Source organism: Chlamydotis macqueenii, chromosome 3 (assembly GCF_036417535.1).
Source record: "Chlamydotis macqueenii isolate bChlMac1 chromosome 3, bChlMac1.mat, whole genome shotgun sequence".
Lineage (NCBI taxonomy): Eukaryota > Metazoa > Chordata > Aves > Otidiformes > Otididae > Chlamydotis > Chlamydotis macqueenii.
Genome location: NC_141558.1, coordinates 23,961,225 through 23,988,380, shown reverse-complemented (window position 1 = coordinate 23,988,380; position 27,156 = coordinate 23,961,225). Strand labels below are relative to the sequence as shown.

Genomic DNA, 27,156 nt, shown 5'->3' with positions numbered 1-27,156 from the left:
TTTAATCCAATAAAAACGATAGTAATTAAATCAATATTTGACCTCTTACCTTCCCCACTGTATTTTATATATATTTAGCCTCTCTGAAAAAAAGCTGTGATTTTTTTTTTTTTTGCATGTATACTTTTGTTTCTATACTAAAATTATAATATATCCTTTATTAGATTAACATTATTCTATACCATGTGATAAGGAAAGAGCGGGAGAAAACATTCAGACTGTTTCCTTGTGAATGTGACATGTACATCCTCTAAGAGCTAGCTGCTTAAAATAACTGCTCCTGTAATATCTCTTTAAAATTAATAATCAAAGTAATTTGTCATATATATTGAGTTCAACACATCTTTAAGATAAAACTAGCTCTGTACCTCCCATTTTTAGAGCCTTGAAGCTGTTTCTTTTTCAGTGTTTGACATTAGACATTAATCTTTGGATTTATTCTTAAAACTGCCATCTCATAAACGCAATACACATGCCTAAGAGAGATTGGCCGTCTTGTGTCTTTTGGTGTCAGAAAATATTTCTTTGTCTCAAAATTTAAAGCAGAGCCTGAAAGTTGACTTAGAGTGACAAAAAGAAAATATATGTACCTAAAAGAACTACACTTACCAAGAGTACAGAAGAACTGGAGTACAGAAGCTCTGTCCTCAAGACTCTCAGTCTCAAGTTTAGGTAAAATTTCTCAGTGCCAACAAAGTGAAACATTTGACAAAGACTCAGATTATGTACAGATTTTTCTTAACACAAGGCCATTCTGTTTAAAAGTCTTGCTACTAAACCACCATATAAGAACATATTATTATGAACCCTTGATTTGGGGGCATTTTCAGAAGAAGCAAGAAAGAGCTCATTAAATTTGGAATCCTATACTTAGTTCCAATCAGGTTGCTACTGGTAATACTTTTTTTCTTGAGTGTCTAGTAAAGTTTCTGTGTTGCTAAGAAGGCTCAGGCCTAGCTTCTTCATGATGTCAGCACTACGCAGATGCCTATCTAGTAACAGCTCTTCATTCTTTGACTCTTGTTTGGCATGGGGTTGTTCTCAGTAGAACTATTCAAAATACTGTATTAGTGGTTGAAAAGAAGTGTATCATCTTGGTGCACATTTTAATATATGTCACTGTTTCCCCCCAAATTATTTGCAAATTAAGGATGAAATTTAAACTACGTGTTGAAATACTTCCAAAGCAAGGAACATTCCCTCTGACCAAGGAATACTCCCCCAGACTTGGTAGCTGCTCTGTCAAGAATCATGTTACACTCACTCAATTCGTGGATGCCCCATCCCTGGAAATGTTCAGGGCCAGGCTGGATGAGGCTCTGAGCAACCTGATCTAGTTGGGGATGTCCCTGCTCCTTGCAGGGGGGTTGTACTAGATGACCTTTGAAGGTCCCTTCCAACTCTAACCATTCTATAATTCTATGAATTCCCAGTCTTCTACAGTCCTTGTTTGAAGACACTGCTGTCCCAACACTACTCAGCTTCAAAGACAGTTGTTTTCTATGCTATTCTGATACAATGAAACTGATGCATCTTCAATGAACTTGATATTTTCCAATGCAAAAATATGCATTTGGAAAATGTTGAAGAAACTGTAGGTTTCACTAATCACTAAAACAGCTAGTAGCAATACAGAGGGAACAGCAGAATGCAGACCAAAGAATTTAAAATAAGAGCATATGCATGAGTGGTGGACATATGCAAATATATGGAGTGATAGAGATATGTGGGTTTCAAGGAAACATGCATAACCTACATGCAATCACAAAATCAATTAGACTAATTATTTTATGTTTGGCACAGACTGAAAGCATTCACATGATCAGTTTTTGCATGGGAAGAAATTAGAGACATCAAATAGTGAGCTGTCAGTATTACCACACTTGCAGTTTCTTTATTATCTACCACACAAGAGAAGAGTCCATTAAAGTTCAACTGTGTGAGGGATAACAGTCAAATGACCAGTGTTAACAGTTGTGTTTTAGAGATATTTTCACTCCAAACTACAGACGACTTTTCTGTATAAAATCTGAAAATATGGTCGAATACTGAATTCAGAATAGGATTTTATGATGAACATTTTGCCACTGAGTGGCACTATGGAGATGTTAATGGAGAAGAACCATAAATCAGCTTCTGACACTGGAGTTGAAAGACTATAGTTGCAGTGGCATTCAAACAAGGAACTGAGTGGATGTCATTATTTATTTTTTAGAGACAATCCGTACATACTACTAATACTCAGTATGTTCTGTGATAGTATATGTTCATTGTGCCAACAGTGTTGATACCGTTTTCCAGAACTGTGGAGGGCATCTGGAGGCGTTGAAGACATGATGCCTGCTGAACTTGTTTTATTATGATGTATCATATATTGATAGTACAGAGGAGCTAAGGACATGAAGAAAGTTAATGGAAAACAAATAGCTGTGCTTCTTTTTAAACTTGCGGCTCCTGTGTCAGCTTACACACATAGAACGAGAAAGATTTGTGTAAAAATCTGTTGTGACACCAATTTGTCTTGGGGATGTAACATTTGTTCACTAGAACTGCATGCAGAGATTTCCAGCACAGGGAGCAGGTGGAATGACTGATAATGACAGGCAGTACTTTGCTAGATTGATGGAACAAGGAAGTCAACTGATCATGAACCTACAGCTTTTACAGGTAGCCATATAGTAGAAAAATCTATGCCTGCTGTGAAGCTCTCTGGAATTATAATACTGATTAGTATGGAATATTTTGAAATTTGTTAGTGAGAGAAACACTGGGAATAGCGTATTAGACAGTATACTCTTCAGGCAGGGAATACAGAAACAGCAGAGGGTTGGATTATTCCAGCGAGTTGGTTTAAACTAGAGATCCTATGGAAAATTGTGACGCCTCTGTGAAAGTCAAGAAGTGGATAGCTGAGAAGCAAAGTTTGCAAGAACCCTTCTAGGTTATTTAGTCTGGGGCCTTGTTTTATCAAAGAGTTTATTATAGAATTTCCTTCATAAACTAAGGTAAATTGTAAGATTGAGAAAGGTTGTTTTTTTCTTATTCTCATAAATACTAAACTTTCAGAAAGAATTCAGGGTACCACAGGCTGTAGTGAAGCAGAAGAAAACCTGGAGATAGCTAATGATCTATTTACTTGTCCTTTATAACTTTGAGTGATAAGAAAGGAATGTTTGATCTATAAGTAGAATCCAGAGAGAATACTGATGCTGCCAAACGTGTAATTGTAGATAATTTCTTCCAGGGCCAAAAAAAATTGTAGTACTTCTGTAATTGTGCCTTTGGAGGAGGACGCAGAAAGACTCAGGCAGTATGGCAAAGTAAACAAGGCACTTGATTGAACTCTGCAATCTGAATTAAGAAAATACTTTGTTTCAAAACAGGAGTACTCAGTTTCAAGAAAATCAGAGCAATGAAACTAAAGAAAATAGAAATTGATGAATTCTGCACTGTACTGAGATAAATTTGCTAATTCCCTTAAAGAATAATCCTATGAATATTATTGCTAATACTTCACTGTTTCTCACTGAACTCTGCAAAATACGTAAAGCTAAGTGTCAAGCTTTGTAACAGATGTCTCTTCCACTCTCTCTCAACATACAAAATACTGAAAATACTACATTTTTTCTTGTACTGTAGCAAAACCAGAGAACTGTTCAAACACTTTCCTTATAGTGATGCTGGGCTTAAGGCTGCACAGGAAAGTGCTTATGATCACCAGGTACTGGGCAATATGCTGTTCCTCTTCACCTTCAAATATCTGCACTTGGGAAAAATCTGCAGTGAAAGACAGCCAAGAGCTGAACTCAGCAGAGCAGCAGCAGAAGCAGCTTGAGGAAGTACCAGCAGATGATGTCAGAATATTTTAGCTTTGAGTGGTGGCCAGTATTCGAGGCCTTGCAGGTTATTTCATGCTGGAAGAAAAACTGCTAATATACTCATGTATTTGGGTAACTGGGAAAAAAATGTCATGCAAGACGTATATGAGGACTGTTGCAAAGAATGTGCAAGGAGTAAATGGCAAGTGTTAGCTTTCTTGTTATGGAATCACATACAGGTGTTCTCAAGGAATAACTGTATTAGATCTATAAAAGGGTAAATTACATCAAGTATAAAACTGTGTTAACTGAGCTGTGCTTCTAGTATCTTATCTGGCTTTGATATGACTTATGTACTGCACACCATTTACCTGATGCACACATGCAGTTAAATGTAGGTGTAATAAATTAATTTCATATACTAAAAATCCTAGAAAACACCACCAAGGTCTTAGGCCTTATTTTTTCTCAGCCAAATGACTTCTGGTTGTGGGTTACCCTTATGAAATAATAGAAAATAGGTTTAAAAAGTATCTTGATAAGTAAACCCTCTATCAAAGAGGAGCCAACTATATTTGACTGTTGTTTTTAGACCTTAATTTAACATGTTCTTTAAAACTTTTAACGGCTAAGATTCCATGGCTTCTCTGGGTAATTTGTTCCAAGGCTTCATCACTCTTGCTGTTAAAAAACCTTTTTCTTGTGTAACCAAAGTCTCCCTTGCTATACATAAAGACTGTAAGTTCTTATTCTAACCCTAATGGAACTGCAGAATGTATCTTTCCTCTTTGCAGTTCCCTTTTTATGTTTAAAGTGTATCGTAACTCCTTAAAACCCTCTCTAGATTAAATTATTTCTCAGTTATGCCCTACAAATGGACAATTAGTTGTGCTTCATACCATTTTCATTTTCAGTTCACTTTTCCATATTTTTCTTCTGACTAATTTGTATCCTGTCTCCCCTAAGCAAAATTACACAACCAGAGAATAAGACTGCAAATTCTTGGTACCTGCTACCTTGCATTTGTACAGCTTTTGACTCATTCATTATTACTCATGTAAAACTAAAAAATATACTTTTTACTTGAAATTCATAGCCACCCTGAAAACATATGACAAATAGATGCAGAATTCACATATTGTAACACAGATAATTTGAAATTAATACCCAACCACAAATTACAAATTCTCTCAAAAACCTTGTGTATCAGATAGGAAGAAGCCAACTTAAAACAAAACAAAACAAAAGCTAATTAAAAGAAAGAAAAAGCTTCACAGTGGGAGAAACTGGGTCTGAAAGATGGCCACCTCCTACTTTCATATTGTCTGTGTAATTATTCATTAATTACTATCAGAGAAGGAAAGTAAATTCTTCAAGGAAGTCAACAATCTAAATCAGTTTTACCTCTTTTAGATAAATTTATTTGGATAATTTCAGGTTGTATTTTTTTCCACTTAGTTATACATTAGAGTGATATTTTATGGAAGTGTAGAAAGTACATGTAACTGTTTATTGTAATTGTCTTTAATTTTTTTTTTTTAGTTTTAGGTGTTTCTTTTCATATTTATTTAGTATTTTCTTTGAGTTAGCACAAGCCGGAACAATGACGGAAGGAAAGGCAAATATACTAGAAAGTTTTCACTTATAGGCAGGCAACATTCTCAGAGAAAACTGAAATGCTCTCTTACATGTTAGAGGAAACAGAGCTGCCAGTACTCTGTAGGGCCTCTCTCAGTGTATTTTCAACTATAGCTTCAAATGAGAATTAATTGCTCTGTAGAATGCAAGAACTTAATAACCCACACAAGGAAATATTTCATAGTATATTAATAGATTTCACAGAAAATTTGTTTTCTTCCTTTGAAATTACACTTGAAGAACTGGTATATATGTACATATATATATATAGAAATTGTTAGCTTGCAAGTTCCTCATGTTTCTAATCAGTGGTTGACTCAAAATCACCTTCCAGTGTGAGAGAAAAATTGAAAATACGTTTAATTTTCTTGAGAATTCTGACAGTGCTTTGTGTAAATTTCAGACAGGTTGTCACAGTTGTCCAGGTACATGCAGGGTTTATTAAAAAAGAAAAAAAAAAGGCTGTCTTGTCTTCTCTTCTTCAAATCAAACAAAAAACACAGATGAACCATATTTGCTGCAAAATGTTGAGCAATGCTTAAACCATGTAATTGAATGGACTCATGAAGAATTAAAATTAAAGAGTCATCAGAGGTCAAAATTACAGAGTTTACTTTTCAAAAGATATTGATTCTGTAAAAAAAAAAGTAATTATAGCTATTTTGGTTAATAGTCATAAATGTTTGGGTACTGCTTCCAGAACTGCTTACATACACAAAGCACAATTCTCTATTACTTTGTACTTTGTACAGTTATTTGCACCTATGAAATATAAGTATTTGAAAACTGTAAATGTGCACAGAATATTTGAAAGACTAACAGCTTCATGCTTTTATTTAGTCATATGTAATTCTTAAAAACACTGTTTAAAACTACCATGAAAAAGCAAACCTTCAGATTTCATTTTCTTGAGCAATTTGGAGGATACCTGAGGTTGGAAGGGCAGTTTTCAAAGAACCATATTGGGAAACAAAACTGTGGAAAAGAAAAATAATTTCAAAACATTCACTGTTTTATGAATTCTAGGAAACTATCCCTGCTGTAATGAGCTGCTCATATGCTATTGTAAACAATAGTAACAGGAGTAGAGCAATTATTTTGTGAATCAGAATCGTAGATTGGTTTGAGTTGGAAGGGATCTTAAAGGTCATCTATTCCAACCCTCCTGCAAGAAGCAGGGACACCTTCCACTAGACCAGGTCACTTAAAACCCCGTCCAACCTGGCCTTGAACTCTTCCAGGGATGGGGCATCCACAGCTTCCTTTGGAAACCTGTTCCAGTGCCTCACCACCCTCACAGTGAAGAATTTCTTATTTATATTTAATGTAAATCTACACTCTTTCAGCTTAAAGAAATTGCCCATTGTCCTATCCACATGCCTGTGTTGGTTTTGTTTAGTGAGGGGGGGATATGGTGGCAGCTTCTGTAAGAAGCTGCTAGAAGTTTCCCCTCTATCCAGTGAACTCAGCAAGGCCTAGGGTGGACCTGCTGCTGATCAGGGCTGAGCCAATTGGTGGAATAATGTTCCCTCATAACACCTTTGCAGTAATGTATTTAGGAAGGCGGCGGGGGGGGCGTGGGTGGAAAGAAGGGAAAAAAAAGATTATGCGAAGAAGCAGAAACAAGGGCAGAAAGGCGGAGGTGCAAGCCTTGTGGGCCTTGCGGCCCTCACCCTCTGGCCTCCTGCTGGGCAGCTGACTGGGCCCAGCTCGGCCCGGCCCGGCTGCAAGAAGTGGAGAGATGTGAAGAGAACATGAGGGACATCTGCCTGGTGATTCTGAAGAATTTCTGTTGTGAGGAATGGCTGCAGATGCCAAGGTCAGTAAAGAAGGAGGGGGAAGAGTAAAGTTGCTTCTGGCAAGATTCACCTGCAGCCCGTGGAGACCCATAGAGGAGCAGAAATCTACCTGCAGCCCATGGAGGACTCCACGCTGAGGCAGGCAGATGCCTGAAGGAGACTGTGGCCCGTGGAGGGCCCACACTGGGGCAGCCTGTTCCTGAGGAACTGCACCCCGTGGAAAAGGACCCCACACTGGATAGACAATGAAGGACTTTTGAATTATAGAAAAGCAGGAATTTACAGAAAGCATAGTATACTGAAGTGCCTGATGGCTCTAAAAATAAAGATGATAGTACCAATAACTATTTTCACTTTCAAAATAAGAAATTCAAGAGGACTTTTTTTACATTTTTAAGATGCACTTGAGGTCCATTATTTGTAAAAATTCACACTAGAAATATATGACTTTTACAAATGTTCTTATATTTCCAGTTCTCTGAGATAAGAAGAAAAAGATGACCGTGCATATTTCAGTTATGATTCAACCTTAATGAAAATATGCTGATTAACAGATTTTTAAAGTCATAAGATATTACAGTTAATTTTGAACATGAGCAATGCATCTCTAAATCTTCTCCCTAATTGTAGTAAAAGACTCACTGAAACAGTATGTTAAAAAAAAAAAAATTATCCTCTTTTTGCAGTATTTCTGATCTACAATTATTTACCTGACTAAAAAAGGAAAAAAGAAAATTTCATTAAGGCAACATTTTGCAATTTATTATTTTTTAAAGATCAAATATTCAATGAGTATTCTTTGAGCTAAGAAAACATTATAGTGCTTACAATATGCTGAATAGTATTTTGTTTAAAAAAAAAATCTCAAAAAAATTAAATCAAAACTATAATCTTGCTGAATGATCAACAAAATCTTACAGTACTCATGTTCTAATTAACTAATCTAACAAAGCTAATATGAAGTCTAATATTTATGTGAATTTGATTTGAATATAAAACAAGCGCCATATAACCCTAATGTTTCAAGGAAGATCTAAAGATTGGAACAGAAATACCCAGTCTACATGGAACTGGGTATTTTCTAACTATCCAGGCTGATTGCTTGCAGAAGCACGAAGCTGTGCTGAGAGGTTAGTACTACTGTGGTGAGCACGTGCTGTGTGTGAAGGCAGCATGAAGTTTCAGCCTCCAGGTTCTCCAGTTTCAAGACTGAGGACAATTTAGTCATCTTCTATATGAAGTCTTGAAACTTCTGCCCAGAGAAATAATACTCATCAAAGCCACAAACAGCTATCTTGTCTACAAGAACAGGATGAGTTTTCAAAAGAAGGCCATCTTCCATGTACAATAGAGGCATATTTAGTATGATTATAGCAGTGTCTAAAGGTATCATAGTACAGGTCACAGTCTGCTAAAGTAATGTGAAGAGAAAGAAGAGTCATTCCTTTTTAAAAAAGAGATGAGATCTACCTGCTGAATGCATTTTGTCCTCTTTCTTCAACCCACACAGATAGAGAGGCCTAACAATAGTTATGAACATTCACAAAGGGATCTATCTTTCGTAGGGATAGTTGTCATAAAGTTGCCTTAACGATAAAGAGATCTGTCTTTCAAAGGGATATATATCATAAAGGGTCTAGAGCACAAATCTTATGAGGAGCAGCTGAGGGAACTGGGGTTGTTTAGCCTGGAGAAAAGGACACTGAGGGGAGACCTTGTCACTCTCTATAACTGCCTGAAAGGAGGTTGTGCTGAGGAGGGTGTTGGTCTCTTCTCCCAATTAATAAGTGATAGGACAAGAGGAAATGGCCTCCAGTCATACCAGGGAAGATTTACATTGGATATTAGGAAAAAATTATTCACTGAAAGAGTTGTGAAGCATTGGAACACGCTGCCCAGGGAGGCAGCGGAGTCACCGCCCCCGGAGGTATTTAAAAGATGTATAGATGTGATACTTAGGGACATAGTTTAGTGGTAGACTTGGCAGTGCTATGTTAACAGTTGGACTCGGTGATCTTAAAGGTCTTTTCTAACCTAAGAGATTCTATGATCTAACCCCATACCTGTCTCCAGCCATGGCCTGAAGCCAATTTGCAGTTTTTTGCATCCACATTTGCTAGTCTCTTTTGGCAAAGATTTTTGCCTGTCCACTACTTCTTGTATGAAAAAAAAAAAAAACACTTCCTTTTGTTAGTCTGAAGCCTTACTCCTGTTAACTTCATTTGTTGGCCCTTGTCTTTTCATTAGCTAGTCAATGGGTCATGAAAGGTCTTTTTGAAGTTCTCCAGGCTGCAGTCTATATATAAAACTTCTTACTGAAATTACTCTGAGCTCAGTTATTTATGAACATTTTGCTTAATTTTTTTTTTTTACTGAATTTTCTCATCATTAGATCTTGCTTACCCAAACATGTACAAATGTTTCAAATATGTAATACTCTGTTTATTTTAATCTTTTCTCTTAAGTGAACACAATTTGCCAGTTATATTTTATACTTCAAATGCCATGAGCAAGGAAAATGCATAGGAGAATTAGCTTTCTAGGACGACCTTTTCAGTGGCAGAATGGCAGCAGGTCTTGAATGTATCAAACCACCTTTACTCAAATATAGATATAGATTATTATTATTTTAAAGTAATCTAATATGATTTTTAAAATTTTGCATACTATTTTTTTCACAAACATTTTCACAAACAACAAATCTGAATGCAATATGTCTACACTACTTTTACATTTGTATATTTATATACACACACAGAGAAATTTCTCTGACTAAAGGTAATAGTTTTCAAATATCCTCAAAAGACATAGGGACTGTCCTTCTAATGTCTCGTTGCTACTTTTATATTGTTACCCTCTTGATCGCTACCAAGTGTGGAAATTTTACTCATTGGTTCATCCTGGGCAAACAGCTCTAGGTGACTCTGCAAGGGGGTTGGACAAGAGGTCCCTTACAACCTCAATCATCCTGTGATTCTGATCTTTTCTTAAAAATATATTTTTGCTAAATTGTTATAATCATTTCTGCAAGGTAATTATACTTGGGGGAAAATGTATTTTCTTGACACAGGTTCAAATACATTGGAAACTAAAAACTCCAGAAAAATCAGAATAGGTTTTAATGGAGATTTACAACTTAAAAAATTCACTTTAACTTTCATGATCCATTCAGATAATGCCAGACATATAATCTTTTCATAGCTCAGTTTAATTTAGCTATAGCAGAAAGTTAAGTAATACAACCAGTGCTTTCCAGTAAGCTGATAAGATTGTCTTGAATGTCCAGTTCTCAGCTGTGCCCTCCTCCCTGAATGGGTATCTCATCTCCAAAAGAGTCTTAAAGTTATGATTAACAGAAAAGATGAAGTGAGTTAATTCATTACCTTAACTGAATGTTTAATTGAACACAGCAGAAAGCTATGCAAATTTTAAAAAGTAATGACTTAAAAGGTGGAAAGTGCTGTTCATATCTGACATTATTAATGTAATCCATTCCTCTTTTTATGCTCTTAAATGGAAAATCATCTCTGAAATCCAGAAATCCTTGTAAATGAGCAATCAGGAATTACAAAAGTAGCATCTCAGAAATGATATTCAAATGGGATTTAAATGGTTACAAAAAGTGCAATTTATAATATTTATTTTTATGTTACAGAAGAGATTGAACTGGTTGACTCAAACCACAGTGTTCAGTGGTCTCTATTTCTTTTTCATACACTGAACAGCTTGTATTTTAAAGAGTATACTCACTTAATTATTTTAAAAAAAGAAACAGAAGAAAATACTGTGCAGGTGGAATGCAAAAAATTATGCACACAGGTATAATAAGGCAGAAGTTTGGTAGTCTTAAATTATCTCATTTAACCTCATGAATCCCTGTGTCTCACAGATACCTACATTTGTCCGTTAAAGATCTCCAGACATAAAAGTTCATGTTGTTTAATGTTACTGCCTAAAACATAGGGATCTATCTTGAGCAAGTGGCGTATGTTTCTGTTATATTTTATGGCGAGGAAAAGGCACCTCCAGAGGAAGATTCATTGTGCCTATCCTAGAAGGAGATGAATTGCCCCCTTGAGTTATCTATTTCTCTTCATAAAATGTACATTTTAGATGACTGATCTTAAGTATTGCAAATCCCCTATCTAATGTTCTTTCAGAGAGATACAGAATGCCTTTTTTCTTGACATGTTAAAAATCTCCAAGGATGGAAACTGCAGGACTTGTTTCAATGCTTGACTATCCTGATAGTGAAAAAGTTTTAAATATATCAAGTCAGAACCTCTCTTGTGTCAATTTATGTCCACTGTACTTCAAACTGAAGCTGATGGGTATCATTTTTTCCAGTCCCAAGAAGCATGCTTCAAGTATGTCTAACAAATATTTTTAAGAGTGAACTCCCACAAGGAATTTGAGTGATGATTGCCACTTTCACTCTAAAATAAGGACAAAGGAGGAGAATATATTTTTTTTTCTCTGTTCACCGTATAATAATGGAATGGTTTTACCACTCATTCATGACTGTAAGCAATGTGGGTTTTGAATACTCTAGGAACTGCTTGCATGTTTTACATGACACAGGTATTAATAAATTGTGAAAATCATGCTGGCAGAGGGAGTACCACTACAGACAATATCCCAAATATTCATTACAATAATTTTGCTGTTCATTTCCCATTAAATATGGAATAATTTTTGCAGATTGGTTATGCAATGTAAAAAATCAAAACATAAGGTGGCACTTGATGGAAATTTTACTACCTACGTCTTAGAAAGTAATCCTAAGAAAACTATATCTATAAGGTTTACCCTTTCAGAAGTCCTTGGAGATATTAACCTCATTGTCTGCATTGATGTCGCTATATAATGTGTTCCTGTCTTAGAAGACAATCAAACACCACCCTGCTATCAAATCCATTTCATCCCATGCAGCTACAATTGTGTTTCAATCATCTTTCATCATTTGAACACCTATTTTCCAGGTTTAGACAGGTCTGCACTTGCAATGTACGTAGCACAAAAAGTACTTTCCCAGTTTCAGCACTTAAGAAAAGCCTGCTTCACTCTGAGGTTGAAAAAGCAGCAGAATATAGAAACAAATACAATGAAATAATGTTTTTTAATGTGATATTTAAAGACATGTTAACTTGCTGTTCCTCCCACTTCACTTAGAAATATTTGCATTCATATCAATATATACTGTAGTAATCATCAAATATATCCCATACATTGACAAAAAGTATAACTGATAATCTGTGGTGTTTATTTATATACTTATATAGTATGACATACAAATTACTGCCATCTAAAAAAAAATCTGAGTTTATTTTTTTTTGCTTGTATCTAGGATAAATGGCTGCATTTTAAGATTATTAACCACTGCAATCTCTAGTAAAAAAAAAAAAGTATTTAATATGAATCAGGAAAGGATTACTGTTTTTAGTATTTTTTTTTATTACTGACATGCATCATGATGTTGTTAGCATTCTGATACACAAAGTCAGTCACTAGCTATTTTACTATTGCTATTTTTTTTTTACACTCTAGTTTTCAATTGTCCAGGCTTGTTTCACAATTATTTTCTACACCTGATTTTATTTTCATTTGATCAAATTATTCCCAGGCTACAGAACCAATTAATTTTCTGTGAATGTGTCCTATATTTTTACCCTTTTCTCTTACCATTACAATTAAAGAATTACAGGATTACAGAATTATTACCAAGATTGGAAAAGACCTAAAAGATCATCCAGTCCAACCATCACCAATACTTCTCAGCTAAATCATATCCCTCAACACAACATCCAAACGTTTCTTGAACACTCCCATGGTCGGTGACTCCACCACCTCCCTGGGCAGTGCATTCCAGTGCCTGACTACCCTTTCCGAGAAGTAATATTTCCTAATGTCCAGCCTGAATCTCCCCTGGCGCAGCTTGAAACCATTGCCTCTAGTTCTATCACTGTCTACACGAGAGAAAAGGCCAACCCCTAGCTCACTACAGCCTCCCTTCAGGAAGTTATAGAGAGCTATAAGGTCTCCCCTGAGCCTCCTCTTCTCCAGACTGAACAATCCCAGCTCCCTCAGCCGCTCCTCATAAGGCCTGTGCTCCAGACCCCTCACCAGCTTCGTAGCCCTCCTCTGAACGCGTTCCAGGGCCTCAATGTCTTTCTTGCAGTGAGGGGCCCAAAACTGAACACAGTACTCAAGGTGCGGCCTCACCAGTGCCGAGTACAGGGGCACAATTACCTCCCTGTTCCTGCTAGTAACACTGTTTTTGATGCAAGCCAGGATGCCGTTGGCCTTCTTGGCCACCCGGGCACACTGTCGGCTCATGCTCAGCCCAGCATCAATCAGTACCCCCAGGTCCGTTTCCTCCACACAGTCCTCCAGCCACTCCGCCCCAAGCCTATAGCGCTGCCTGGGGTTGTTGTGGCCGAAGTGCAGGACTCGGCATTTGGTCTTGTTGAACCTCATCCCATTGGCTTCAGCCCAGCTCTCCAGTCTGTCCAGATCCCTCTGGAGGGCCTCGCTACCCCCAGGCAGATAGATCCACACTCCCAGCCAATTTGGTGTCATCTGCGAACTTACTGAGGGTGCACTCAATGCCCTCATCCAGATCATCAATAAAGACATTGAAGAGGACAGGCCCCAGCACCGACCCCTGGGGAACACCACTTGGGACCGGTACCCAGCTGGATTTAACTCCATTCACCACCACTCTCTGAGCCCGGCCCTCCAGCCAGCTCCTTACCCAGCCAAAAGTGTACCCATCCAAGCCATGGGCTGCCAGCTTCTGCAGGAGAATACCATGGGAGACAGTGTCAAAGGCTTTGCTGAAGTCTAGGTAGACCACATCAACAGCCTTTCCCTCATCCAGCAGATGGGTCACTTGATCATAAAAGGAGATCAGGTTGGTCAAACAGGACCTGCCCTTCATGAACGCATGCTGGCTAGGCCTGATCCCCCGGCCATCCTGCACATGCCGCATGATCTCCCTCAAGACTATCTGTTCCATAACCTTCCCTGTAACCGAGGTCAGGCTAACAGGCCTGTAGTTCCCCGGATCCTCCTTACAACCTTTCTTGTAAATGGGAGTCACGTTGGCAATCCTCGAGTCTTCCAGGACCTCACCAGTCAACAAGGAGCGCTGATAGATGATGGAAAGCGGTTCGGCTATCACCTCCGCCAGTTCCCTCAGCACTCTTGGGTGGATCTCATCCGGCCCCATGGACTTGTGGCAGTCCAGTTGGAGTAGTAAGTCTCTGACCGTTTCTTCCAGAATCACAGGGGGGTTAGCGTGCTCCCCAGCTGAGACTACCAGGTCAGAGAGAGGAGTACCCTGAGGATAACTGGGCTGACCTTTAAAGACAGACGTAAAGAAGGCATTCAGAACCTCCGCCTTTTCCTTATCCTCAGTGGTCACATTCCCAGCCTCATCCAGCAAAGAGTGGATATTCTCCTTTGTCCTCCTCTTACTGTTAATGTATTGATAAAAAAGTTTCTTATTCCTTTTCACCCCAGTGGCCAGGTTAAATTCAAGCTGGGCTTTTGCCTTTCTGATTTCACCTCTACACATCCTAACGACTTCCTTGTATTCATTCTCAGTTGCCCGTCCCTCCTTCCACAGGCGGTAGATTCTCTTTTTCTCCCGGAGCCTCAAGAATAGCTCCCTATTCATCCACGCCGGTCTTCTTCCCCGCTGGCTCATTTTGCGGCTCAGGGGGACCGCCTGCTCCTGCGCCCTTAAGACTCCCTTCTTGAAGAGCAACCAGCTCTCTTGGACCCCTTTGTTCGCTAAGACTGAATGCCAGGGGACTCCCCCTACTAGTCTCTTGAACAATTCAAAGTCCGCCCTCCGGAAGTCCAAGATAGCAGTTTTACTATTCCCCCTCCAAGCTCCACCATGAATCGAGAAATTTATCATTTCATGGTCACTCTGTCCAAGGCAGCCCCCAACCTCCACATCTCCCACCAGACCTTCCCTGTTTGCGAACAGCAGGTCTAGCGGGGCAGTTCCTCTCATGGGCTCTCTGACCAACTGCATTAGGAAGGCATCCTCTATGCACTCCAAAAACCTCCTAGACTGCTTCTTCTGTGCTGTGCTGTACTCCCAGCATATGTCAGGGAAGTTGAAGTCCCCCATGAGGACAAGGGCTGACGACTGTGCAGCTCGTGCCAGCTGCTTGTAGAATACCTCATCTGTCTCTTCATCCTGGTTTGGCGGTCTATAACAGACGCCCACCAGGATGTCTGCCTTGTCAGCCCTTCCTCTGATCTTTACCCATAGGGATTCAATGTTATCATCCCCAGTCACAATCTCAGTAGCAGAAAAGGATTCCCTAACGTAGAGAGCCACACCACCACCCCTCCTTCCTTGCCTGTCCCTCCTGAAGAGTTTGTAGCCATCCACTGCAGTGCTCCAGTCATGGGAGCAATCCCACCACGTTTCTGTTACGGCAACTAGGTCATAGTTTGCCTGCCGCACTATGGCTTCCAACTCTTCTTGCTTGTTCCCCATGCTGCATGCATTAGTGTAGACGCACCTCAGCTGAGCCCCTCGCCTCTCTCCTAATCCCAATACCACTTGGGATAAAATTCTACCGCATGTGTTCCTTAATGTATAACTGCACTAGTTTCTTCTCGTGTCTCTTCCTCCTTTGCTCCTGATCCCTCCTATGGTACCCTAACTACTTTGTAGGGATAGGCTGGGAGTTTATCCGCCGTTCAGCTGGCTCAACAGAGGAAACAGATATTAAACCTCTGATGCATCTGTTCTTTCTCGGAAAACTTGGTCCCTTTGAGAGCTCTTACTCTCTTTCTAAATCAGTTGAAATTGCCCTGTAGATTCAAAAGGGGATAGGTGAACCAAAGCCTGTAACATACTGTGATCATATAGCCTTAATCTCCTTAGGAAACTGAACTAAAAACATATCTACTACTGAACGGTGAATCAAATAAAAGCAGATGTGAGTATCACATTTAAAGCTTGTGGTCCTCAGATATGTGTAGATAATGTACTGTACATTTTATGTAACAAATACGTTTTTTAAATGTTTAAGATTTTGCCATATGCAGTGGCAAACATAGGAAACTCATACAAGTAATCAGGACAGGTTTTTCTTTTTTTTTTATTCTAAGGAAACTTTAATTCAAAATATTGCAAATCATGACAATGTCCGTTTAAAAAGAACATCTTCTGAAACATGATAAATGGTTGTATTTTTGTAAAAATATGTTTGGATTATCACAGAAACTGAAGTTATTTTGATATGCTTGTAGGATTCCTGTGTAGCTTTGTATTACTGTAGTGTATGATTTGGCTGGTATACATCCTTTCTAAAGTTTAATAATGAGTTATGTTCCTTTTTTTCTTTTGTTTCCTCAGTAAAAAAAGCAATTGAACTGAAATCAAGAGGAGTCAAGATGATGCCTAGCAAAGACAGTAACCACAAGAATTCTATCTGTAAGTTGTTTATAACATTGTCTAGTGATTGCATATATCTTTTGGAGTCCTGTTAAATATACAAATCAAAGAGAAAGGTGTTGGGTAGCTGTAGTTATAAAATGGTTATTATGCTTTCAAGTTGTCACTGAATTAGAACTCTGCTCGTAACATTATAGAAGGCAGAATAAAGTGTTGTAATGTCTGAAAAATATGGGTATGTAGAAAAAAACCACTCATTTTGTATATCAAAATATTTTTATATATCAAGATATTTAGAATTCAGAGGTGCAAGGCAAGTTAACAAATCCAGGCAGAACAGTGCCATATAGACTTTATCAATTCAGTACTGGGGGCAGTGAAGGTATCTTACCATTTTCTGGATCTAAGTTTATACTTCCCAATCTTTTTTTCTTCCCATCAGTTAATATCACAGCTCTAATTCTTCCTCTTCCTTGCCCTACTATGTCCTGGTGACTGCCTTTTTCCAGTTCTGTGATATCACACAGCAGGGTTTAAGAACTGCTGTCATTTGCAGCATCTAAAGAAGATGGAGATCACAACATCACCTTCCCTTCACTGCATGCTTAGTGCACTCTGGAATGACATCTGTTTAGTCCATCTACACCTTTTTCCCTATATATAGTGTAAAGGTAAAATTGAGTTGCTATCTATGCGACTATGAGGCTATTGTGGTTTTTGTTTTTGTTTTTTTGAGTATTGCTTTCCCTGAACAACTGGCAATTTGAATAGTATCCTGAGAGCTCTTTCTCCATTAATCAGGCCAGTCCTGAAACAAGAAAAATAAGAAGATAATTTTATATTTTGGAAAGCAGAGTGTCCCTTAGGCCCAAAAAAGCCACAGGGTAAGCCAGTGTTCACCCACAATTCATTAAAAGTTCTTGTATAAGGAGTAAGATGTATCTGAATAACTTAATTCTTCTTGTAATAACACTGAACTCAATGGAGTGAAACCAGTGCGATGTTTGCCTCATTGTGTGCTATTCTGCAAGTACAGAGAGAATGAGTGTCTTGAAGGCTAATGTCTAGGGGATATGATTTGATCTCTGTGTTTCTGCAGCGCATTGTCTAATATAAAGTGAATGTTTTGGTACACTCACTGGAACAAAAGAGGCATGATAATTTTCTGCTTTAAATACTGCACATTGATGGTGTGCCACTCAAAAGGAACTTTTTATGCAAAGTGTAGCAGAAAAAGTTGATCCATCTCTTTGGTGTTTGTACCTGAATGGGTGATTATTTCATTATTTATAAGTTACTTCTGGGAGCTGTGTGATCTCTGCCTACACTCTCAGAGCATATGCTGTCAGATAACACATTTAATTACAGAAAATGGAAGTAAGACAGGCTATGGAAGAAATTATTATAAGGCAGTCTGCTGTTTACTTCAAATGAAATGTCTTTTCTCTTTTTTTTCCTTTGTTTTTTGACTTATGAAGCTTTATTATCATATTTGACTTTTCAACATAAATCTAAGAAGTGCATTATTACCATCAGTTTCACTTACATGAAGCTTATAAAAATGGTAAGATTAAAATACAAACAGGTGGATTCAAATGCATTTTGCTGTTCTTTCTGATGTAACTCTTTGGTATTTAACCATTTTTCTTGCTAGTAATTATGTAGATGGAAAAAGTAATTGAGAATTCAACATCAGAGGGCTTATAAAAATGGCTATTACCATTTGATGTCAATTAGCAAATATCTAAAAAAGTAAATTAAAGACTTGCACCTCTCCCCGTTTTTGTATGATAGATCTTTTTAATATTCTCTCCATATAAAACAGAAAGCTTACTTTTCCATTTTGGTTTATGAAGTTGGTGTCGCAGTTTAGGCCCACTCAGGACCAAGCTACACAGTCTCTCGCTCGCTCTCCCCACCCTCTGAAGGAATTAGGGAGAGATATTATAACAAAAAGCTCGAGCTTTGAGACAAGGACAGGGAGATATCATTGAAGTTACCATTATGGGCAAAACAGACTTGACTTTGGGAAAATTATTTATTTATTATTATTAATAAATCCAAAGCAGAATAATGAGAAAGAGAACAAAAAAAAACCTTCTCCCCACCCCGCCCTCTTGCCAGGCTTAATTTCATTTCAAATTATCTCTACCTCCTTCCCTCCCCTAAGTGGCCCAGGGGGGGAATAGGGAATAGGGGATGCAGCCAGTTCATCACATGTTGTTTTCCACTGCTCCTTCCTCCTCCAGTGAAGAACTCCTTACATTCCTCCCCCATTCTCAAGTGGGGTCCCTCCTGTGGGCCTCAGTCCTTCACTGTCTGCTCGAGCATGGGGTCCTTTTCCATGGGGTACAGTCCCTCAGGAACTGGTTGTCCCAGCATGGGCCCTCCACAGGCCACAATCTCCTTCAGGCATCCACCTGCCCTGACATGGGGTCCTCCATGGTGGATCTCTGCTCCTCTGTGGGCCTCCATGGGCTGCAGGGGACAGCCTGCCTCACCATGGGCTGCACCATGGGCTGCAGGGGAATCTCTGCATGGAGCAGCATTACTCCTCCCCCTCCTTCTTCACTAACCTTGGCGTCTGCAGCCGTTCCTCTCACAAGAAATTCTTCACAATCAGCTCAGTCAGACACCTCTCATGTTCTCTTCACATCTCCTCTCCACGTCTTGCAGCTGGACCAGGCCGAGTTGGGTCCAGACGGCCGCCTGGTGGGAGGCCAGAGGGTGAGGGCTGCAAGGCCCACAAGGCTCGCACCTCCCCCTCTCTGCCCCCACTTCAGCTTCTTCACTCCCTTTCTTTTTTAAAAAATTATTTTCCCCTTCTTAAACACATTAGCACAGTGCCGTTATCACTGTTGCACATTAGCTTGGCCCTGGCCAGCAACCAATCCTCCCTACACCCTTACGAGTCCACTGAACAAAGGGGAAACGTGCAGCAGCTGCTTGCAGAAGCTGCCACTGTAGCCGCCCCCACTACACTAAAGCAGGACAGAGGGGTGGATGGAACGTGCATGCTGGGAGAGCATGCCCTGTGAACCCCAAGATCTGCAGATTTCCCACAGCTCTTCCTCCCAAGCACAACCTGAGAGCAGCTGCAGAAAGCATTTATCAGCAGCACATATCTGTTAGGGTTGAGGCAGAAAACGTTACCAATGTACTGGTAATTCCTTGTGGAATGCAGAACAGTATTTCAGCTGTGTGCAGTCATATCTCACTCCTCTCCTCCTGGACCAACCTAGATTCTTAGATGCTTTCTTTAACCTGCTGTGCCATTCTGTATAGAGTCTGGTAGGAAAACATGGCTTTGGGATATAGGTACCTTGGTAGATTTACTATGGGAAAAAAAAAATATATATATTGTGTACCTCCCCAAGGAAAGAAGAGGTTTTTGCTTTTTATTTTTTCCCCCTGCTTGAGTACACCTGAAGTAAACAGATCAAATTAGCTCATTGCCAGAATACTTCTACCAGCTAGCACCCTTTACCAGTGGGCCAGATGCAGCTGAATAATAATTAATTTATGCAAGGAAATAGGAAAAGAATGTGAAAGATAATTGAACTAAAATATGGTCCTGGTTCATCCAAAGTGTGAGCTACCCTACAGAGGGCTTAAATAGTGCACTTGGCAAAGTTTTGGAGCAGCAAACTGGGAGAAAATAAATGGACAGGCAGTTCCGATGGTTACTTTTTCACAGTTGGTCCTCATTAGTACTTGAGCTGCTGCAAACCCTGGCCAAATCCAATGCTAAGCATATTTCCCCTTGGTCATCTGCAGCTGATCTCTCAGAGGAGCAAAAAGAGAGTTTTAGTTTACAAATCTTCTTAGGGGAAGCAAATCCAATTACATCTGGTTTGGTGTCCATCTGTTTAGTTGTAGGCTCAGTCTACTCAGTTTTACTCCCTTACTTAGTCATTCTGATATGTATGGTATATTCCCAAAGAAAGATACTTAATCCATCTTGCTATCATCACTCACTCTCATTCTAACATGGAATAAGCCAGCAGTCTCTGTGTGGTTAATGGTTGTGGCCTTTTTCTAAAACTACTGTGACTATAGTTTGCATTGTAACTGATCAGATAAAAATATAATTTTTATTCAAGGCAATATTCCTGCCCAGCAACTCTATCAGAGGGTGATCATTACCTCTAAACATCTGTGCATTACCTCTGCAGTGGAGAGATTGTGCAGGGAGCATCCTCTACATACAAGAGAAGGAGAGCCTTAATGAAGTGGCCTATGAGGACATCATTAGGCAGCCACAGTCCTTATAGAAGTCTCATTTTCTAGGCAAGTTGGAGACACTTGTAGTTTATTTTTTCAAGTCTAGTCTCTGATACACACCAGGCAGTTACTGCTTGTCATTCCACATACAAGGGATAATGAGTGAATACAGGTCTTGATCTCTTCAGAACACCAATTTACAGAATATTGGGAAGGCAGGGCCATAACTGCAGCTACTCTGCATCTCTGTGAATCTTTGGCCCCTGTGAGGCCTGCAGTAGCCGAGAGCAGGGTTAGGAGAGCAGACAGCCCTAGCAGACCCTAATGCCCTTAGTCCTAGTGCTATACTCACAGGGCAGCCTTCCACTTCCAAGTCATCTCAGTGGAAGTTCAGTGAGGTGAGCATCATCATAAAAGGTGAAAAATGGAGATGCTTATAAGGTTTGTGTGGTGCATGCAAATCTTCCAGTACAATAACACTAGGAAGAGAAGGCAGCAACGAGAATGCAGTGTCTTGGAGAGTTGATTTCCAGAGGTTGCTCTTGTCAAAATGCAGTGCGGATAGTGGCTCGAGCCACATGACACAGCAAATTGCAGGGAACATCCACATTCTGGAATAGCAACAAAGATTAACAGACGAAGTCTGAGTGATTCTTTAAAAATATGTCAGTCATATTGCACCATATTAACACTTCATAGTAATTACTAAATATTGAGTGACTTAACCTTTGCAAAGTGTTTAGTGTGTAAACTGCCATGTTTTACAAAGTGGGGGATCTATAGGTATTCATTGAGTAAAAACCTCTTTAAAAAATCTTCACTAAAGCAATTTCAGGCTTCTGTTATATTATTTGAAAATATATTTCAGAAAATCAGAAAAACACATGTTAAATGGTTTGAAGAGCATGATTTTAGTGAGAGTAAGGTTAATACATCCTCTGAAAGCTTAGCTACAGAGTTTATCCAAACAGTTCTTCACCTTGAAGATGATAAAAAGAGCTATTTTAAGACAAAAATTTTTGCCATGTAGAGCCAAAGAACAAATGAGTTTACAGACTAAGTATTGATTGGTTGCAGCACGTTAAGGTGAATTAATGGCACATGCTGTTTAAATTATAGTGATTAATGCCAAAACAAGATTTCATTGTGAATTCTGTGTAAGAAAGAAAGAATGACAGCAGTTATTTTGTTATTTATTTTGTTATTGGGTAACTCTGACAAAAACAGCTTAGTACCTCGTAATGTAAAGTTAAAAATATATTAATGACAAAATTTTAGGATAAAAATTTGTTGCTTACCAATATATTATTTGTTTTTTTAAATAAGTTGGTAATTTCATGTTCTTGATATTTGGCTACTGATGAATTTACATTGACAAAAGTAAAATGATGGCTAGTAAAAGTTTTACTCTTCAGTTAATGAAAGAGTATTTCCCTAAGAAGAGCAATATAAACTAAATAGCTGCACTTAATAGCACAATTTTGTTCATATTTCTTAGTAAAGAACAATTTATTTAAGAATTTTTATATTCTGAAAAGATCAATACTTAGAAATTAATTGCAAACCAATGTGCAATCCACTTAACAAACTGATACAACAACAGCTGAAGGCCATCTCAATTTATAGTTGTAAAAGATAAAACCATTGCTAATTACTACCTTTTTGTAATGAAATTTATAGCTTGTCATGATATCAATATCAATTTCATACTACTACCTTTAATATTTAAACTATTTTCTTAATTGTTTCCCAAAAATTATTTTATTGTTTGATTAGTTTTTAGGATATTTTTCCCAAATCATTTTAGGAGAATGAAAAACTGTTTAACAAGACCATATTATTATTATTTTAAAAATGTACATGTAATAGAAAAATTTCCTCTAAAAATTCTAAACATGTGTTTTGTACTTGTATCGAATCTTCACAGGTAAAAACTTATTATTTCTTATTGAATCTGAATTTTCACAGGCTATCACATGCTATGTTGAAGTCAAATCATAATCAAGAGGTACTGTTAAATATCCATTGTTCTGACAGTTTTCAGTCTCAAATTTAAAACAAACAAATGAAATAACTCCAAAGTTATCTTACTCTCTGAAGTTATACTCTAATCTTACGTAAGTTTAAACTAATCAAATGTAGCATCTGTTGCTTAATCCTTAATTAAGAAATTTTGCATTGGTGATGGAATTGATCACCAATAAACATGATGCTAAATAAACCACCCAAGTAATTATAGGCAGTTGTGTATCAAAAAGGTCCTATGCTTTGGATCTTGCATGCTTAAGAGCTCTCAATATGCAGTCTGGTTTTTGCTGTTCATATTTTAAATATCACATGAAATTATATTTTTTTAAAAAAGATATTAACTAATTTTGAACACTAAGATAAAATACAGTGACCTTAGAAATTAAAAAAAAAAAAAATCTTGCTGGCAAGTAGATTTTGTCTGCTGAAATTCATCAGGCCTGTGCCCATTCAAGCAAGCACCAATTTAAAAGCACTGGAGAAATAAATGTAACATAAATCTATCTCCCTGATAGGTCTCACTGTCAGCTAAAACAAGTAAAGCAAATATCAAAATGTTGGCAGCTTTCAGGCTTGCTTTTATTCTTGGGCACACAGAAGTGTTTGTAAGTTTTTTGAACAAGACTTTGGGGGGTTGCTTGCCCTGTTCTTACATGCAAGTGATCAGTTTGCTGTTCCTTGTGAAAAAAAAACAACAAAGGAACAAGAAAACAAGGACAGCACATCAAGAGACCCACTTTACTACCTACTTTACTAATTTTTTATGAGGGAAATACACCAGCGTTGCGTCTGATAGTATTATCAGCTCTGTGTCCTTTAAAAAGAGAAATTTCTAATTGCAGGTCTCAGAATTTCCTTTTACAAATACCACTGTCTTTTAGAAACTTCTACTTCTGTTTGTCTGCTGGCAGATATTCCACTTCTCTCATAAGGAAAACAGAGACCTTTGACTAAAACTTCTTCACCAAGAAAATAATTTGAAAAACCTACATTTAAGGGTGAGATTCCTCAGAGGAAACTAAATCAGAAGACCATAGTGGGCTACAATCAGCATGGAGGCACCTTTTCCTATTAGTTTCTCTAGGAATTATCTCTGAAGATCTCCGTATTCTCAACGGAAGTTATTCTGTGCTTGTGTGTTGTACTGTGTTACATTAATTTATAGGCACTGAAAGGATTGTCATTTGTAAGTGCCCAATCAGAAACTCCCTAAATGCCTACACAGTATCACAAGCTCTCCAGTCTTTTCAATCATGAAAGCTATTTTTCATTGTTTCAAATCCCACAGCTTGAAAAGGAAAGCATTTTTCAAGTTTACATTTGTATTGTCATCTCTACAAATGAGAGAAAGGATCGTTTATAACTTACTAATTTATTAATTACAAGGTTAAGAACAAGACTTAAATAACTAAAATGCATGTCTGCAAATATTCCATTTTATTTCAAAAAGCCTTTTTACAGAAATCTTGAGCATATGTTAAAAGTTCAGTTAAAAATAAAGAAAAAAGAGGGAAGTAATACTTAAAATACTGGCACTTTTATACAATAGGTTAAGGGATGGATCCTGGAATCTTTACTATTAAAAGTGTATGTATATATACACCTCAATATATATACACACACATAAGTGCAGATAAATACATAACACAGTGTTCCATTACACTATTTACTCTATGTCTAATAATAAATTAATGACTCTATTTCCCGTTTTACTGAGTATTATAGGAAGAAATTAGGCAGTAGGGCAACAATAACCGTAGTATTAGCCTCTAACAGTTTAATAAAGCTTTAATAAAACAAGAGGGATAATTACTCTGATATACTTTATTCTATCATAGCATGTAATAATACAGAGTTGCCCAAGTGAATTTTGAATTTAGACCTCAGAGAAGATGAGTATCCTTATGCAATGAAATTCTACAGTGCTGTTTTACTAGATTATATAAATTGCTTTGTAAATCAGGTTAGTAAATTATACTTGGTGTTTCTAAATAAGCCTTCATCATGGCAGGAGTTTAAATATCTTTTAAAATACTATGCAAAAATCTTGCTGTGAAGAGGACTACTGCCTAAATATATTTGTGAAGAAAAGCATCACTTGTAGCTACAAGGAAAACAAGGTGCTTCATCAATTATTTAATACATCATTTGCATATATAATTTGTAAAATAACCAGAAGAAAGCATCTATTAAAATATGTAAAACAAGATGTAATCTGATTGAATTATGGATGGTTAAAATGAATTGTTATGCAGCTAGGAAGCTGAAATTGCCATTAAATAATTTTCATATACAATTACAGAACATTACTGATTATCTAAAGTGAATGTTCATACTGTAGGCTGAATTGACATTGAATTCTGTTATTTTCAAAGTCAAAGACTTAAGAATAAGCAATCTGCTTTCAGCAATTACAATTCTGTATAAATTAACTATTCCTGTGAAATTTAAATATAAGCCTTAATACTTTTATATAGCTTCATTGACTTAATTCCTGTGCACAGCTCTGTTAAAAAATATAGATCTGGGCAGTAAATAGGTTGGCAAAATGAAGTCTCTCTAGATTCAAATAATGTATGTAAATTATGAAGGCATTCAGATTTTGTGGGTGGGTGAATTCAGTGTTCTGGAACATAAAAAGCATTTAAACAATTTTAATTAAAGAAAGAAGTATATCACTGGTCTATGCAGTGAAGATGTGCTGCAGAATGTTTATACCTTCACTGTCAAGTCCTTTGGAAGAGTCAGAGACTTCCCACCTCCTTCAAGGAGATTTCCACTTTCCACAGAGGCTAATACAGCAGTTTTCAAAGTTGGACACTAGCTGCATAGTCCATGCATGTTGAGTTTGTATTCAGATCCTGCTTTTCTAAATCCAGGTTGTGGGAAAATATCTTCAGAGTTTGATAGAAGATCTTGGACTATTTTCCTGCTTCAGAATTTGTTCTTCATGTTGTGAAACACTCTGGAGAATAATTTTGACTGTGTTTGCATAGCATCTCACTGTCAGTTTTTAGCCTGTCACACTGGAACATATCTATTGCTGCAGCTCTTCTGAGCAGAGCTGCGAAGTGCCAGTGTCAGATATGTTTGGAACAGGAGAGGTTATTTTAAGTTACAGCTAATTAATCAGCTTCAGACCAGTTTGAGTCCACTACTCCTTCACTTGGAAAAAAAAGGAAGTAAAAAATTTGCACAACACTTGAACAACATATCTAATTCCTCAATAATGTTCATTGAGCAGCCTGACTTATTTTTGTAATGGGTCCAAAAAACCCAAGAATGAACTAAAATGGAAAAAAAAATACATTTGATTACATTTGGAAGGAAAGGACTAGTTGCTGATTTAGGGGGAGAGGATTATTCACCATAATGTGTGCTTCCACTGAAATTGATAGAACAGGTTGCTCTTTAAAAAACAACAACAAAAAAAATAGTTAATCAACTACATAATTTAAGAAATATGAACAGAAAGAAAAGTCTGGAGAAATCACAAAACACCTGGCTAAATGTTCTGTTCTATGTCAGAATACTTGAAAAAGAAGAGACTGTAACTGTGGTGCTCTGGCTTGTGTGTATGCTTCTATCATACAAGCCATCTGAACTCGGGTAAGAGTGACATGATCACTTTGTCATATATCGAAGTAACGTAAGTTTTAATATGCATCATGACAATTAAAAATGTTTAATTCTAAAAAGTTTTAATTTTATGGGAAATAATTATATCTCAAAGTCCATATTATTCTGCTAATGCAACCATTTATTTGATTTCTGTTACCTCACTGTCACAATATTTTCTGCTTCAGGCTCCCAACATGAAAGAATTTCTCCTGCATAAGCAAAAGAGACTGTGAAAAATGTATGCATATCTTCCATAGTTTAATGCTTTTGAACTGAACTCTGATGCTCAATGTCTCTGCTAGAGGAGCTACAAAGCCAGTGAATTTTCAAATTAACAAGAGCAAGAGAGTATGATTTTTTAAAGCAAACATTTCATGTAGCATATATTATTTTATTCAGGATGCTGCTTTATTGCCATATCAGCCTTTCCTTCATATTTTTGGAGTCACGTGGGAAATGTTTTTCATACTGAGAAGTCATATTTCTTTCTAAATTCTACCAGGCCTTGTTTTCAGAAGTCTGAAAATGCATCTGCAGTACAGAATAGCAGAGGCTAAAATAAACTCCTTTGTCATAAACAACAAGCACTTATGTTAAGATT

At 37.6% G+C, this 27,156-nt stretch overlaps 1 protein-coding gene across 1 annotated transcript in view; it reads left to right on the top strand.

The window, feature by feature from the left end:
* CSMD1 (CUB and Sushi multiple domains 1) overlaps window positions 1-27,156 on the top strand; it is a 1,203,024-nt gene that overhangs the window by 758,254 nt on the left and 417,614 nt on the right. Inside the window, exon 7 of the mRNA XM_086744017.1 lies at window positions 16,644-16,721. Within this exon, the coding sequence (XP_086600143.1) occupies window positions 16,644-16,721 (78 nt within the window). The remainder of the gene's footprint in view (window positions 1-16,643; window positions 16,722-27,156) is intronic.